This window comes from Carassius auratus, chromosome 48 (assembly GCF_003368295.1).
Source record: "Carassius auratus strain Wakin chromosome 48, ASM336829v1, whole genome shotgun sequence".
Lineage (NCBI taxonomy): Eukaryota > Metazoa > Chordata > Actinopteri > Cypriniformes > Cyprinidae > Carassius > Carassius auratus.
In genome coordinates, this window is record NC_039290.1 from 11,237,332 (window position 1) to 11,250,341 (window position 13,010).

Here is a 13,010-nt window from a genome sequence, read left to right on the forward strand (position 1 = left end):
CTTGGGTATTGTTTGTTGCCCTCCGGTGTCTGAACACAGAACTGCACTTTAAGAGTCTGACACGAACATGAGCTTCCACGGAGAGATGTGATGTGATTGATGTGCAATCTATTGAAGAGGTCTATGCTACTGCTGACCATTTCACCCAACAAAAGACACATGACGTCAGTCTTTTTTCCACATCACAGGAGTGTCCAGTGCTTCGCTTTCTGGTGGGGAAAGGCAATAATGGTTGTGCAACTCTGAATTAAAAGACAGATTTGCGCAGGATTCTTCAATATACACATAGAGTGTCTCTAATGCCTTACAGACATCAGACATTTTGAGAGCTCAAAGCTGTTTCTGTGACAGCCTTAGGCTCCTGTAAACAACAACAAAAGATAAAGTGGCGTTATTAGCCAATGAGAAACGCAGTTTGTGTTTTGGACATGATTGTGTGACATGAAGTCAGAATTTGTAATATCTATATCTAAAAACCTTAAAAAATGCAGAAAGTGATTTCTGAGAAACCTCGTCAATCACTGAAACACATTTAGCCAATCAGCAGGAAGGGGCGTGTCTACTTCTGATGGGGGCGGTGCCTGTTGCATTGTGGACGTGCTTGTTTTGTTCATTTTAAATATAAACATTATTTGTCAAAAATGGCAGCTTTAAAGGATAAATGATAAACACATTATTTACCAACTAAGGTTTGAGATATGAACAACAAATGCAGGTAAATTATACAATTATATATAGGCTACATATAATTTTCTCCTTTAAAGGGGTTATATGATGTGTTTAAAAAGAACATTATTTTGTGTATTTGGTGTAATGAAATGTGTTTATACGGTTTAAGGTTACTGTGCGTTATTGTTTCTCCTCCATGCCCTGCCTTTCTGAAACGCGTCGATTTTTACAAAGCTCATTGTTCTGAAAAACAAGGTGTGCTCTGATTGGCCAGCTATCCAGTGCATTGTGATTGGTCGAATACCTCAAGCGTGTGACGGAAATGTTACACCCCTTAACATTCTGTGATCCAGGTGCGACGAGACAAAACCAATAAAACCCATTACAAACGAGGCATTTGCTGCACACATCTGAATATTTGGCTTCTGTTCTGGAACAGTGTTGTAAATACAACTTAATCACCGATTTCTAGTTCTCTTTTGAAAGACCAAACAAAGTAGTTTTGATTTCACAACGAAACACACAGCATCTCCACGACATGGAGCCGGCGGCAACAGAGAGAATCAAAGTTACTCCTTTTATTCTTTGCGTGGACATTTTGGGCGGCGTTATGCAAATCTTCCCAAATAGTGACATAGTGATAGTGAGTCTTTACTTTTATAAAGAATATGCCTTAGGATTGGCTTTACACCTGAATAATTTTCTGGGAACCAAAGGATGTGTGTATGTTATTGTCCCACGTCATGTTCTCCTTTCTACCGCAGAAGCCCAGTCCTGCTGCGTCAGAGCGGAACGCTTTTGTCCTCCTTCCGGAAACACCGGAAAGCTCTCAGCCTCCACGCTCACAAAACGGCTCCATGCTGCTAAGGAGACACACAGAGCTCTTGCCATTATAAACGCTGATCTGAGATCAGACCTATGTCTAGCATGTCAACGGCATGGTCTCAGTATCTGATTTGAGCTCAGTCTTGTGGGAGGAGAGGCGGCGCACTCCGATGTAAATGATTTCTGAGCAGTCAAACAAACTGAAAGGAAAGACCTGCTGTTTATGTTTAAATAAATATGAAGAGAGGCAACACAATTATGCTGCTTACAGCCAAATAAAACATGCAGCCGTTATTACAGCTCATTGCAATACTTTAGTTAGAAGAATGTTGCATGTTAGCAAAGTAAAAGAAGCAAAGCCCACTCTTTATCCTGTCATGTGGCGTCTTTGACGTGCTGACAGCTGTCCTTTCGTCCTTAAACTTATCCTTCAGTGAGTTTGTCCTAACACTAGAAGAAAAAAACACAAATATAAAGATGTATGACGTGTTTCTGTGTGTGAATAGCTCTTGTTTTCACTCTAGAATTATCACAGTAGAAATGACCTTGGTCTCCAAAGCAGAAGAAATGAAGCGCTGTGACAGATTGACTTCCGAGTCATCTAATCAGAACTTAATACAGAGACTGATCTTCAGATTGATCTCACTAAATATCATTTTGTGCTGGAGAAAACACTTAAAAACTAGCTGATGATGAAACTTTTGCTGATTATTTAATGTAGCCTACTTAACTAAAACGAGCTAAAGGGACACAGTTATTGAACATTTTATCGCAGCTCTATATGTCAAATTGAAGTTTAGTTCACTTGTTTTCAGACCATATGAATCCTTCTTGTTGTATTCACTGAAACGGCATTGGATGAATGATTTGCACAGGACTGAATCGAGAAAGTAGGATGCACTGAAATTGAATCAGAGAGGAGACCTAAAGTTTTAATAATTGTCCTAATTCTGTGAGAATGAAGGAAGTGCTTGCCACAGCTATAGCGATAATGACACACTCTCAGAAAAAAAGGTACAAAAGCTGTCACAGTGCCGGTACATTTTCAAAAGGTACACCTTGGTACCTTAAAGGAACATATTATCTAAAAGGTCCAAAAGTGTACCTTTTGAAAATGTACCGGCACTGTGACAGCTTTTGTACCTTTTTTTCTGAGAGTGCGTAAAAAAACGATATCTCTGAAATAACTTGGAGAATTATGATTTTTTTTTTTTCAGCTGAAGATAAAAACATTGACAGCAATCAGAATTCACTCTGCTTTAAAGAGCGCGAGCATGTAAAGCGACAGATGACTGAACTGCAGCACACGCATAATAACAAAACATCACTGTCCATGTGTTAAAGGTAGATTTACATGCTTTCTGGTGTGAACAGACATTTAATGATTTTACTGACAGAAAGGAACTTTTATGGTTTAATGTTGATTTATGTTGGACAAAAGTGAGATAACGTGAATAGTAAGCTAATGGTTGTGGTTAGGTTGTGGGATGGTTATATATATGTTTCTTCATTTTATGATCGAGATATACTATTGTCAGTGAAGTGACTGGCCAACATGTATATTTAATTAAGACAAATTAATTTTGTGTAAATATTTGCCTTTGTAAATGTAAAATCAAAAAGTAGGTTTTAAAGTAGATTTTACCAAATTCCATGTGTGAAAATGTGTAAAAACATATACGAGAAAAACTACTTTTATTTTATCACAAGTTAGTGATAAAATAAACATTGGTGTATGTACTAATTTTAAAGAAGAAATACATTTAAAGTGAATCATCTTTCAGATAATATAATTTATGTTATTAAAAAATAAATATAATTTATTACTTGATATTTTGCTATACTGTGAATAAGAAAAGGTAAAACTATGAAGAATCTGTGAATATTTTTCCTGCAGTTTTTTTTTTTTATATCAGCCCAATAAGCACATTTTATGAACACTATTTTTCTTTCCACAAACTGTCCTTGATAAAGAATGCATTAATTATTTTCAGGATGCTTAAGATATCTGAGTTATTTGGCAAAAAACTTTTTTTTTCAGTCATGCAAATAGTTGCCATTAACAGGTCTTCTCACGTTGGACCTTCATCAAATCTTTGTCACAGGTGTTAAACATGTTTCCTGCATTAATGTTTTGGGCTCAATCAGTCATGCAATAACAATAACTTCATATTCCTGTTGTATTTGTGTAAATTAATATGAGTGTAAAGAAATAAAGCATAGTACGCACATTACAACATGCAGTATAAAAAAAAGGACTAAAATAGCTACATTTATCAGCTAATTCAAAAGCAGAACGTCATTAGGTCTTTACAACATGTTTCATTTGTTCCAAGTCCTTTCCTGAGATGTATTTTTATCAAAATGAATCACTTCAAACGTTGTCATCACATCTCTCTGAGCGCTAGAAAAACATCATCAGCACATCACATGATTTCGTCGATCTATCAAGCTGTGAAATAAATAAGCTTGCGTCTTCTCATTTCACCTGTTAATGCTGCTCCAGGCCCGTCAGTTCTTGAGGGTGAGTCTGGGATGTAATGAGAAGTTAAAAGTTGCAACTCCCACAGTAATTATTTATGGAAATAATCTCAGCTGCTATGGTTACGAACACACCACATGCAGGAGAAAGTTCAGGTGCAATTCAATCTAAATGAGATAAATGTTTCTACCTCATTGTTTTTACATCGTGGATTCACTGCTTTCCAAACTCATTACAGACTCACTATCTAATTAGTTGAGAAGGACAGTAGGAACAGTTTGCACGTAATCACAGTAAATAGAGAGTATGCCCACCTGGTTCTAACTTTTTTTATTAGTTTTTTTTGTGTATGTAAATGTTTGTTTTAAAAGTTCAGTGCTGTTACCCTAATTGTTTTGTGACAAATAAATTATTATAATAATTATCTATTAGTTATATTTCAGAAAATATTTAAATACTTTAAGAAGATACTTAAAAGAAGAGGTAAGTAGAAAGTAGAAGTAGTACTTAAAAGCACTGACTTCAAATTAATCTGTGATTATGATTATTTTGAATCAGATTTGTTTGAATTCCATTGAGTCTGATTCATTGGATTCAAATGAGAATGATTCAACTGAATTCAGTGGAATCAGATGCTTTTGTATCAAATTCATTCGAATTCAGTTGGATCTGATTCAACTTAATACAAATGAATCATGTTCATGTGAATTATTTTGAATCAGATTCTTTTGAATTCAGTGAACCATCAAAAAACACTTCAAAGGTTCATTTGAAGTGCTTTTTTGATGCAGTTAATGTTTTTAGTTTTGTAGCAAAGTGATTTTGTCTTAATAGAGATCCCCATTTTTTTGTAATATTATACATTCAAAGATATTGCCCTCCTAATATATTAAATATTCTTACCTTAGTTTATCAATTTGCAGCTATTTGGGGCAGCTTTTGTTTTAGTTTTTTGTTGCAAACTGTGTTCATCCTAATGGAGATCCTATTTTATTTGTGATATGATTCATCTCAACTCAACTCAACTTTATTTCTAAAGCACTCTGACAAACCACAATGGGCACTAAAGTACTGTCCATGAAAATAGACCCAGTTGATCCTTGGAGCGAAGAGAGCTCAAAGGTTGATGTAGACTAATCAAATCATAAACAAACTCTGGTGTCAAGCCAATAGAGAGATTTAAAAACATATAAAAGCACTTTATACTGGATTCTGTATCGAATCGGTAACCAATGCAATGAAACCAATACAGGGGTAATGTGGTCTCTTTTTTTTGGTACCAGTTAAAAGCCTAGCAGCTGAGTTCTAAATATATATATACTATAATTTGAGCATACTGATGGTAATTTATACCATGCTTATCAAATATATTTTCTAATGAAAGCAAATAAAGGGAAAACAAAATGGGTCCCAAAATCGAGCCCTGAGGAACCTCAGACGTTAATGTGTTCTTGTGGCTCAATGTATAATAATCAAAAATCAAAATATAAATGTAATGTTACAACAGAAGAAGAACAGTTTGTGTCCAGTGTCCAAACTAACTGAAATGGTTCTAGGATGTATTGTAATGGTTTTATGAGGAAGGTTATACCCACTTGGTCTTTGAGATGATCAATGAGGATATCATGATCAACTGTGTCGAAGGCAGCACTGAGATCCAACAGTATAGTGATAGATATTATATATAATTATAAGTGCAATATAATGGCTCTACTCCAAGATCTAGTAAGCTGCCTTATTGTTTGCCTTTAGCACATGAAGCTAACTGAACATTGCAAGGGATTGATTAATCTATTTATGACATTAGGATTTGGAACAGGGCCATGAACACACTGTTTTTATGTGTGTATTTTATATTGATGCTAATTTGCAGCACTGTTCATGTCTCATGTGCACAACATTTAAAGCATTTTCATAAGTCAATTTTAGATATAAAACAGGATGTTTCCATTTGTAATGACTCAGAATTGACATGCTTTCGTTTCCAGGTTACTGGAAAGGATACACACAGGGAGTAGAAAGGCAGAGTATATAAAAACAGTGTTCGCTGATGTGCGCACTTAGATAATTGAGTATTGTGTTTGAACAGGACCCAGCATTAGATTAATGATTTATTCAGGACTTACAACAGAGCTGGTACATGACACACTTCTGTCCGAACCGCTTTCAGGATTGTGTAGAAGAATGTTCCAGCTTGCAATCTTGCAATTAAGGCATACAAGTTAATCTACTGAACATAAACATTTTCTTGGTAAATTATAATAAAGATCAGGTACGTCACTTGACTGCCATTAATAAATCCTTTCCCGTGGCCTCATGGGATGTTTGAATGTGCACTTCAGAATCCAGGCAGAATACAATGCATTTTATAAATTGTCGCCTCACATAATAATGTTTTATTTAGCTGTAGCTCCTGGAAACGCAGGCCAGTATTGTATAAAGAGCTAAACAAATAAAGGTGACTGGCAGCAACTTCCGGTTTACACGTACAGCATTTCCTGTGTGACTTACATCATTGCCTATGTGCCAACTGTAGAAGAATGCTGTCTATAAAGGTCAACGTTTCTTTGTAAACAGTGTATTTTCTTCTGTGTTTGCTTCACTGTAAAAGGCCCAAGAACGATAACTAGTCTATATGGATAACTATAACTATATAATTATATAGTGTCTACACCAACTCACGATAATGTTCTGTTTTATTCTTTTATTCTTATTATTTCTTTTTTTATTATTATTGTTTATCAGCTGGTAATCATTCTGAAATTATTATACTGATATCCTCTGTGTCATTAATATTAGTTGCTGTGTGGGTTTACTTATATCTTTTTTAAGATAATTATAATATCTTATAGTCATCCTTTTATTACTGTGAAAACCTCATGTGTATGGAGTTTGTGAAGACACATATAGATCCAACATTTCATTTTTTGGCTCATCCACGGAAGTGAACTTCTCCTGGGAGTAGAGTCTGTGCGTCCTCCGTGACAACCTAAATTAATCGATTTTTTTTCTTTGGTTCTTTGGCAACAAGCAGGAAGATCAACACGTCTAAGTGAGCTCAGGAAACTAACAAACATTATACTGCTAGGTGAGGTTGCTTAGAAACTACCATTTATTTATTGAAGATCACTGACAGCGTGTCTCTCACTGTACTACGAGACAAAGCACATCACAGCACAGCACATCACATCACATCACATTACATCCCTGCACAGCACAGCACTACACATCACATCACATTACATCACATCCCTGCACATCACAGCACAGCACAGCACTACACATCACATCACATCACATCCCTGCACATCACAGCACAGCACAGCACTACACATCACATCACATTACATCGCATCACTGCAAAGCACAGCACATCACATCACAGCACATCACATCACATCACATCGCTGCACAGCACATCACATCACATCACATCACATCACATCCCTGCACATCACATCACAGCACATCACATCACATCACGCACATCACATCACATCCCTGCACATCACAGCACAGCACAGCACTACACATCACATCACATTACATCGCATCACTGCAAAGCACAGCACATCACATCACAGCACATCACATCACATCACATCACATCCCTGCACAGCACATCACATCACATCACATCCCTGCACATCACATCACAGCACATCACATCACATCACGCACATCACATCACATCCCTGCACATCACATTACAGCACATCACATCACAGCACATCACATCGCATCACTGCACATCACATTACAGCACATCACATCACAGCACATCACATCACATTCCTGCACATCACATCACAGCACATCACATCGCATCACTGCACAGCACATTACAGCACATCACATCACAGCACATCACATCACATCCCTGCACATCACATCACAGCACATCACATTACAGCACATCACATCACAGCACATCACATCACATCCCTGCACATCACATCCCTGCACATCGCATCACTGCACATCACATTACAGCACATCACATCACAGCACATCACATCACATCCCTGCACATCACATCACAGCACATCACATCACATTACAGCACATCACATCACATCGCATCACTGCACAGCACATTACAGCACATCACATCACATCACAGCACATCACATCACATCCCTGCACATCACAGCACAGCACAGCACTACACATCACATCACATTACATCGCATCACTGCAAAGCACAGCACATCCCTGCACATCACAGCACAGCACAGCACTACACATCACATCACATTACATCGCATCACTGCAAAGCACAGCACAGCACATCACATCACATCCCTGCACATCACATAACAGCACATCACATCACGCACATCACATCACATCCCTGCACATCACATTACAGCACATCACATCACAGCACATCACATCGCATCACTGCACATCACATTAAAGCATATCACATCACAGCACATCACATCACATCCCTGCACATCACAGCACATCACATTACAGCACATCACATCACAGCACATCACATCCCTGCACATCACATCACAGCACATCACATCACATCCCTGCACATTGCATCACTGCACATCACATTACAGCACATCACAGCACATCACATCACATCCCTGCACATCACATCACATCGCATCACTGCACATCACATCACAGCACATCACATCACATCACATCCCTGCACATCACATCACATCACAGCACATCACATCGCATCACTGCAAAGCACATTACAGCACATCACATCACAGCACATCACATCACATCACATCCCTGCACATCACATCACAGCACATCACATTACAGCACATCACATCACAGCACATCACATCACATCCCTGCACATCACATCACATCACATCACATCGCTGCACATCGCATCACTGCACATCACATTACAGCACATCACATCACAGCACATCACATCACATCCCTGCACATCACATCACAGCACATCACATTACAGCACATCACATCACAGCACATCACATCGCATCACTGCACAGCACATTACAGCACATCACATCACATCACAGCACATCACATCGCATCACTGCACATCACATTACAGCACATCACATCCCAGCACATCACATCACATCACATCACATCCCTGCACATCACATCACAGCACATCACATCACATCACTGCACAGCACATCACATCACAGCACATCACATCGCATCACTGCACAGCACATCCCAGCACAGCACAGCACATCACATCCAGGCACATCACAGCACAGCAAATCACATCACAGCACATCGCATCGCATCACACCACACCACAGCACAGCACATCGCATCGCATCGCATCACACCACAGCACAGCACAGCACAGCACAGCACATCACATAGCTCCAGTTCCAAGAGTGAGGTGTCCATAGTAGAGGTGTAAAGATCTGAGCTGGTAACTAAAACTTAGTATGAACACACAATATTCAAATTATTTTAGTTTAAACTAACTAACATATACTTTTTTTGTAGTCTAAACTTTTTATGAAATTAAAGATGAAAGTAAACTCTCCGGCTTAAACTTTTAGCGTGAACATTACGAAATTTTCGAGTAGGCCTATTGATTTTTTTCTAAACACAGAAAAAATACCTAAAACCTACACCTACCTAACATGTTTGCAAATAACACTTTAGCAACACTAAAGGTTATGCTACAGCAGAATGCATTAAATAGAATAAAAAATAAAATAAACGGAAGGAGGTAAACAAAGCAACAGTTGATCGCGCGGTGTCCGATTAGACTGGTCAAATTCTGACATCACTTATAACTTATAACCAGTTTTGTGTTTTTGGTTTTAGTATGCTATTTTTACATACAATAATTTGTTATTTGCGCTAGCTGGTGAATTGCGTCCAGTTATTTTTAAAAACACTTCAATGTTCTGTTTAAGACCGTTTGAGTAAAAAATCTATTAATTAGAAATGGGTCATAATAGGATATTTCCACTGCATCTGTCTTTCCTTGAATCGCCCTAATTTTGGATTTCCGGAAGCTGAGCGTTACGCGCTTGATGAACGGAACACTGTGTCGACCGGTACATCCATTATAAGCACGGGAGGTTAACGGAGCAGAAAGACTCCATTCGTGGAAATGAGGGCCTTACTCTCGTCTTTATATATATATATATATTTTTTCAAGAACTGTGGTTTCTTTCTCCGAAAATGAACCGTACTTGCTGAATAGGAATGCAATTAAAAAGAGGAGCTGTAGTCGTTGAAAAGAGGAGACAAACCTGCAGCCTTGAGCTGCTGCAACTCAGTAGTAATACAAGTTACCCGTGCACATCCTTCTCTTCAAAAGTGGGTGTGTTTTTAATTTTATGAAAGACTATTCTACCCCATGTGAAGTAAATAGTCATAACTTGTTCGTATAGCCTAGCTGTTAAACATACTAATGCTTTTTTTAATTGCGTCAATATTAGCAAATTTCATTATTGTTTTTTATTATTATTCCCGAAACGCTGCATCATCGCGTGGGTGGCACAAGTCAATCAGCTGCTCGTCGTTCTCATTGGTTCATTCAGGTGGCCGTGTGAATAAAAGTCTGTAGACTGACTCCAAGTGAGAGCAAACCGTAGATGGATAAAGAGTGACTCTATCAAAGGACACGAGAACAAAGAAGTTTCAGTCAGCTTCGCCAAGTGATCGCCTTGACGCTTGGAGAACAAGAAGCTCTGTAGGTAGGCTACTCAAGGTAACAACTGTGTAATCTTGTGTTGGCACACGTACCTCACTGTATTCTAAAGCTTAAGAACAAAAAGCATAGCCTACCTAGACAAACAAATACTTTAAACATAATTGATGATTTGTTGAAAAACCACAAACACCTCCCAACCGAGAAGATTATCTGAGATCTAAAGCTCGCTTTCTTCTCTTGTACCACAGGAATCGCTGTAGATGATGGAGTGGTATGTTTTGGTGTTGATGCTGAGCTTGCCAAGCTTGAGTCAGGCAGATTGTTCAGAGCAATGCATGAGATGCGCGCAACAGATCTCCGACCTGGACTCTGCAGTGAACCGCTTGGTAAGATTACTCTCAGTCCTCCTTATTTTGAAACAGTGTTTACATGCACTTAGCTTCTGTCATAAATGTAATGAATGAGAAGGAGATGAAACGGCAAAAACGACTTTTACTATGCACAATAAAGTTGGCGTGTATTCAGAAGTGCAAATAGTATATAGCATTAACTAAATTGAACAAATGAAGCATGAATGCTATAGTAGGCTATAATGTAAATGATCGAATGAAAAATTAGAGACAAACTTTAAACTAAATCGAATACAAATCAAACATTTATAGTTGAAAAACAGAGAGGTGCCTCTGTAATAGAAGCACTGAGAAATGTTCGCATCCTTTTTCATTTAGAAATAAACTGGGCGCATCTCTTTTGAGGCGCGCGCATTCAGCACCTTGGAGAGCGCGACGATAGCGCGCTCGGTAGATTAACATAGAAAACTAAATATTCATAGGCTATTAGATATGGCTTTCCGCTGTATAATTACAAATCACCGTTTCGGCATACAACTTTACTAGATAATTTTTTTTTTGTTGATGTTTTTATTGTTAAAATGCTATTTCGTAGAACTTTAAAACGGTAGGTATGGCATCAGACAATAAAACCCTGAATTCTATTCTTAATGTTTATTTAGAGCAAACTTCAAACAAACAAGATTCAAACAACCATCCTCTAGTAAAGAACTAACTAATAAAACGCGTCAGGAGTCAGAAATCCACAATCCTGAAACTTTTATTTCCAAGTGCGCAGAGTCAACCCAAACCTACTTTTCTTTCTGCAGACTTGCACTTTAGAATGTGAAGGAGCCGTGCCATCTACAAGTACATCAGACAGATGTGAGAAGGCTTTACGGGAGCTCTCAGACGAATTCGCGGAGCTCAACGGAGAGCGAAACGCGTTAAACGCGGAGGATCTCCAAGAGAAGTCGTCCAACCTGGTCAAACGATACGGGGGCTTCATCAAGAGGATCGATAAGAATAAAAATAAGTTTTTCGCCTCGCCATGGAAGGAGAACGCCATACTTAAAGGACTGTTTGCGAAGAAACACGGAGAGTCGCTGTCGAAACTTGGCGAGCGAGGCGTCCCGTCGATCACGGAAGACGACGAGGGCGAAGACGTAACGGGAGTTTATGATACCGACGTTCCTTTAAACGAAGCCAAACGCTACGGCGGGTTTCTCCGCAAATTCGGGCCCAAGATAAGCAACTTTGTGGATAACACCAGCCCGCAGGTGTTGCAGAAGAGATACGGCGGGTTTATGCGAAGAATCCGCCCGAAGTTGAGGTGGGACAAACAAAAGCGATACGGTGGGTTTTTACGGCGTCACTTTAAAATCGCCGTGCGCTCTGACGAAGAGCCCTTATCGTACGAGGACTATGCTTTATAAGCTATTGTATCATAGATAACCCAAACAGAACTCATAAAGCCAACTCATTTCAGTCCCTCCCTAAATGTGATGATCTTACACGTGTTGAGGCTGTTTTACCTTCCCAAATGGCTGCTGACCTCTGGACACCATCAACCTGTCAATCAGGACGTTTCAGTGACTGACCACTTGTTGTTTAACTTTACCCCCATGTAAGCAATCAGTATACCTCCTGCAGATAATGCTTGTTTAAGAATGACCAATAAAGGGCAAGAACTTCACCTGTTAAAATTGTTCGGGAAATGCTTTGTGACTTTTGTTTTCCAACTTTAAACATCCATGTTTTCCCGCGTTATTGTGAGTTCTAACCAATTAAAGACTTACTGCTATTTAACTTTACGATTTACAAAGCATTTTTGCTCTGTTCCAAAAAGATGTTCCTTTCAGAATTTTAAAGTTAAAGCTCAAAGTGCAGAATAATGTTTAGCTAAATAGCGCCACCTGTTGGTCTAATAAAAACTAATTCAATTCAACACTTGAAAAAAAAAAAAAGCAGTGCTGTGATGAACACAGACTTGGCTAAATACAAAAAGCACCTTACATCTGTTCTTTGAAAAAGCTGAAACACCTTGTTTTACTATGGTAAG

General features: G+C 38.5%; 1 protein-coding gene across 3 annotated transcripts; it reads left to right on the forward strand.

Annotated features, from left to right (window-relative positions):
- The first annotated feature begins 10,497 nt into the window (after positions 1–10,497).
- LOC113065391 (proenkephalin-B-like) lies at positions 10,498–12,690 on the forward strand. 3 transcript variants are annotated; one of them, XM_026236609.1, is made up of 3 exons: positions 10,498–10,676; positions 10,868–11,005; positions 11,779–12,690. In XM_026236609.1, the coding sequence occupies exons 2-3, from the start codon at positions 10,880–10,882 to the stop codon at positions 12,382–12,384; spliced, it is 732 nt and encodes a 243-aa protein (XP_026092394.1). In that variant the 5' UTR covers positions 10,498–10,676; positions 10,868–10,879; the 3' UTR covers positions 12,385–12,690. The 3 variants fall into 3 exon arrangements, with proteins under 3 accessions (XP_026092394.1, XP_026092393.1, XP_026092392.1); XM_026236608.1 differs by having other exon boundaries at positions 10,498–10,658; XM_026236607.1 differs by having other exon boundaries at positions 10,499–10,662; positions 11,779–12,689.
- Positions 12,691–13,010: the final 320 nt, after the last annotated feature.

Coding starts and splice junctions, on each gene's coding strand:
- LOC113065391 (XM_026236609.1), top strand. CDS start 10,880: ATGATGGAGTGGTATGTTTTGGTGTTGATGCTGAGCTTGCCAAGCTTG. Junction 11,006..11,778: donor ACTCTGCAGTGAACCGCTTG/GTAAGATTACTC, acceptor TTCTTTCTGCAG/ACTTGCACTTTAGAATGTGA.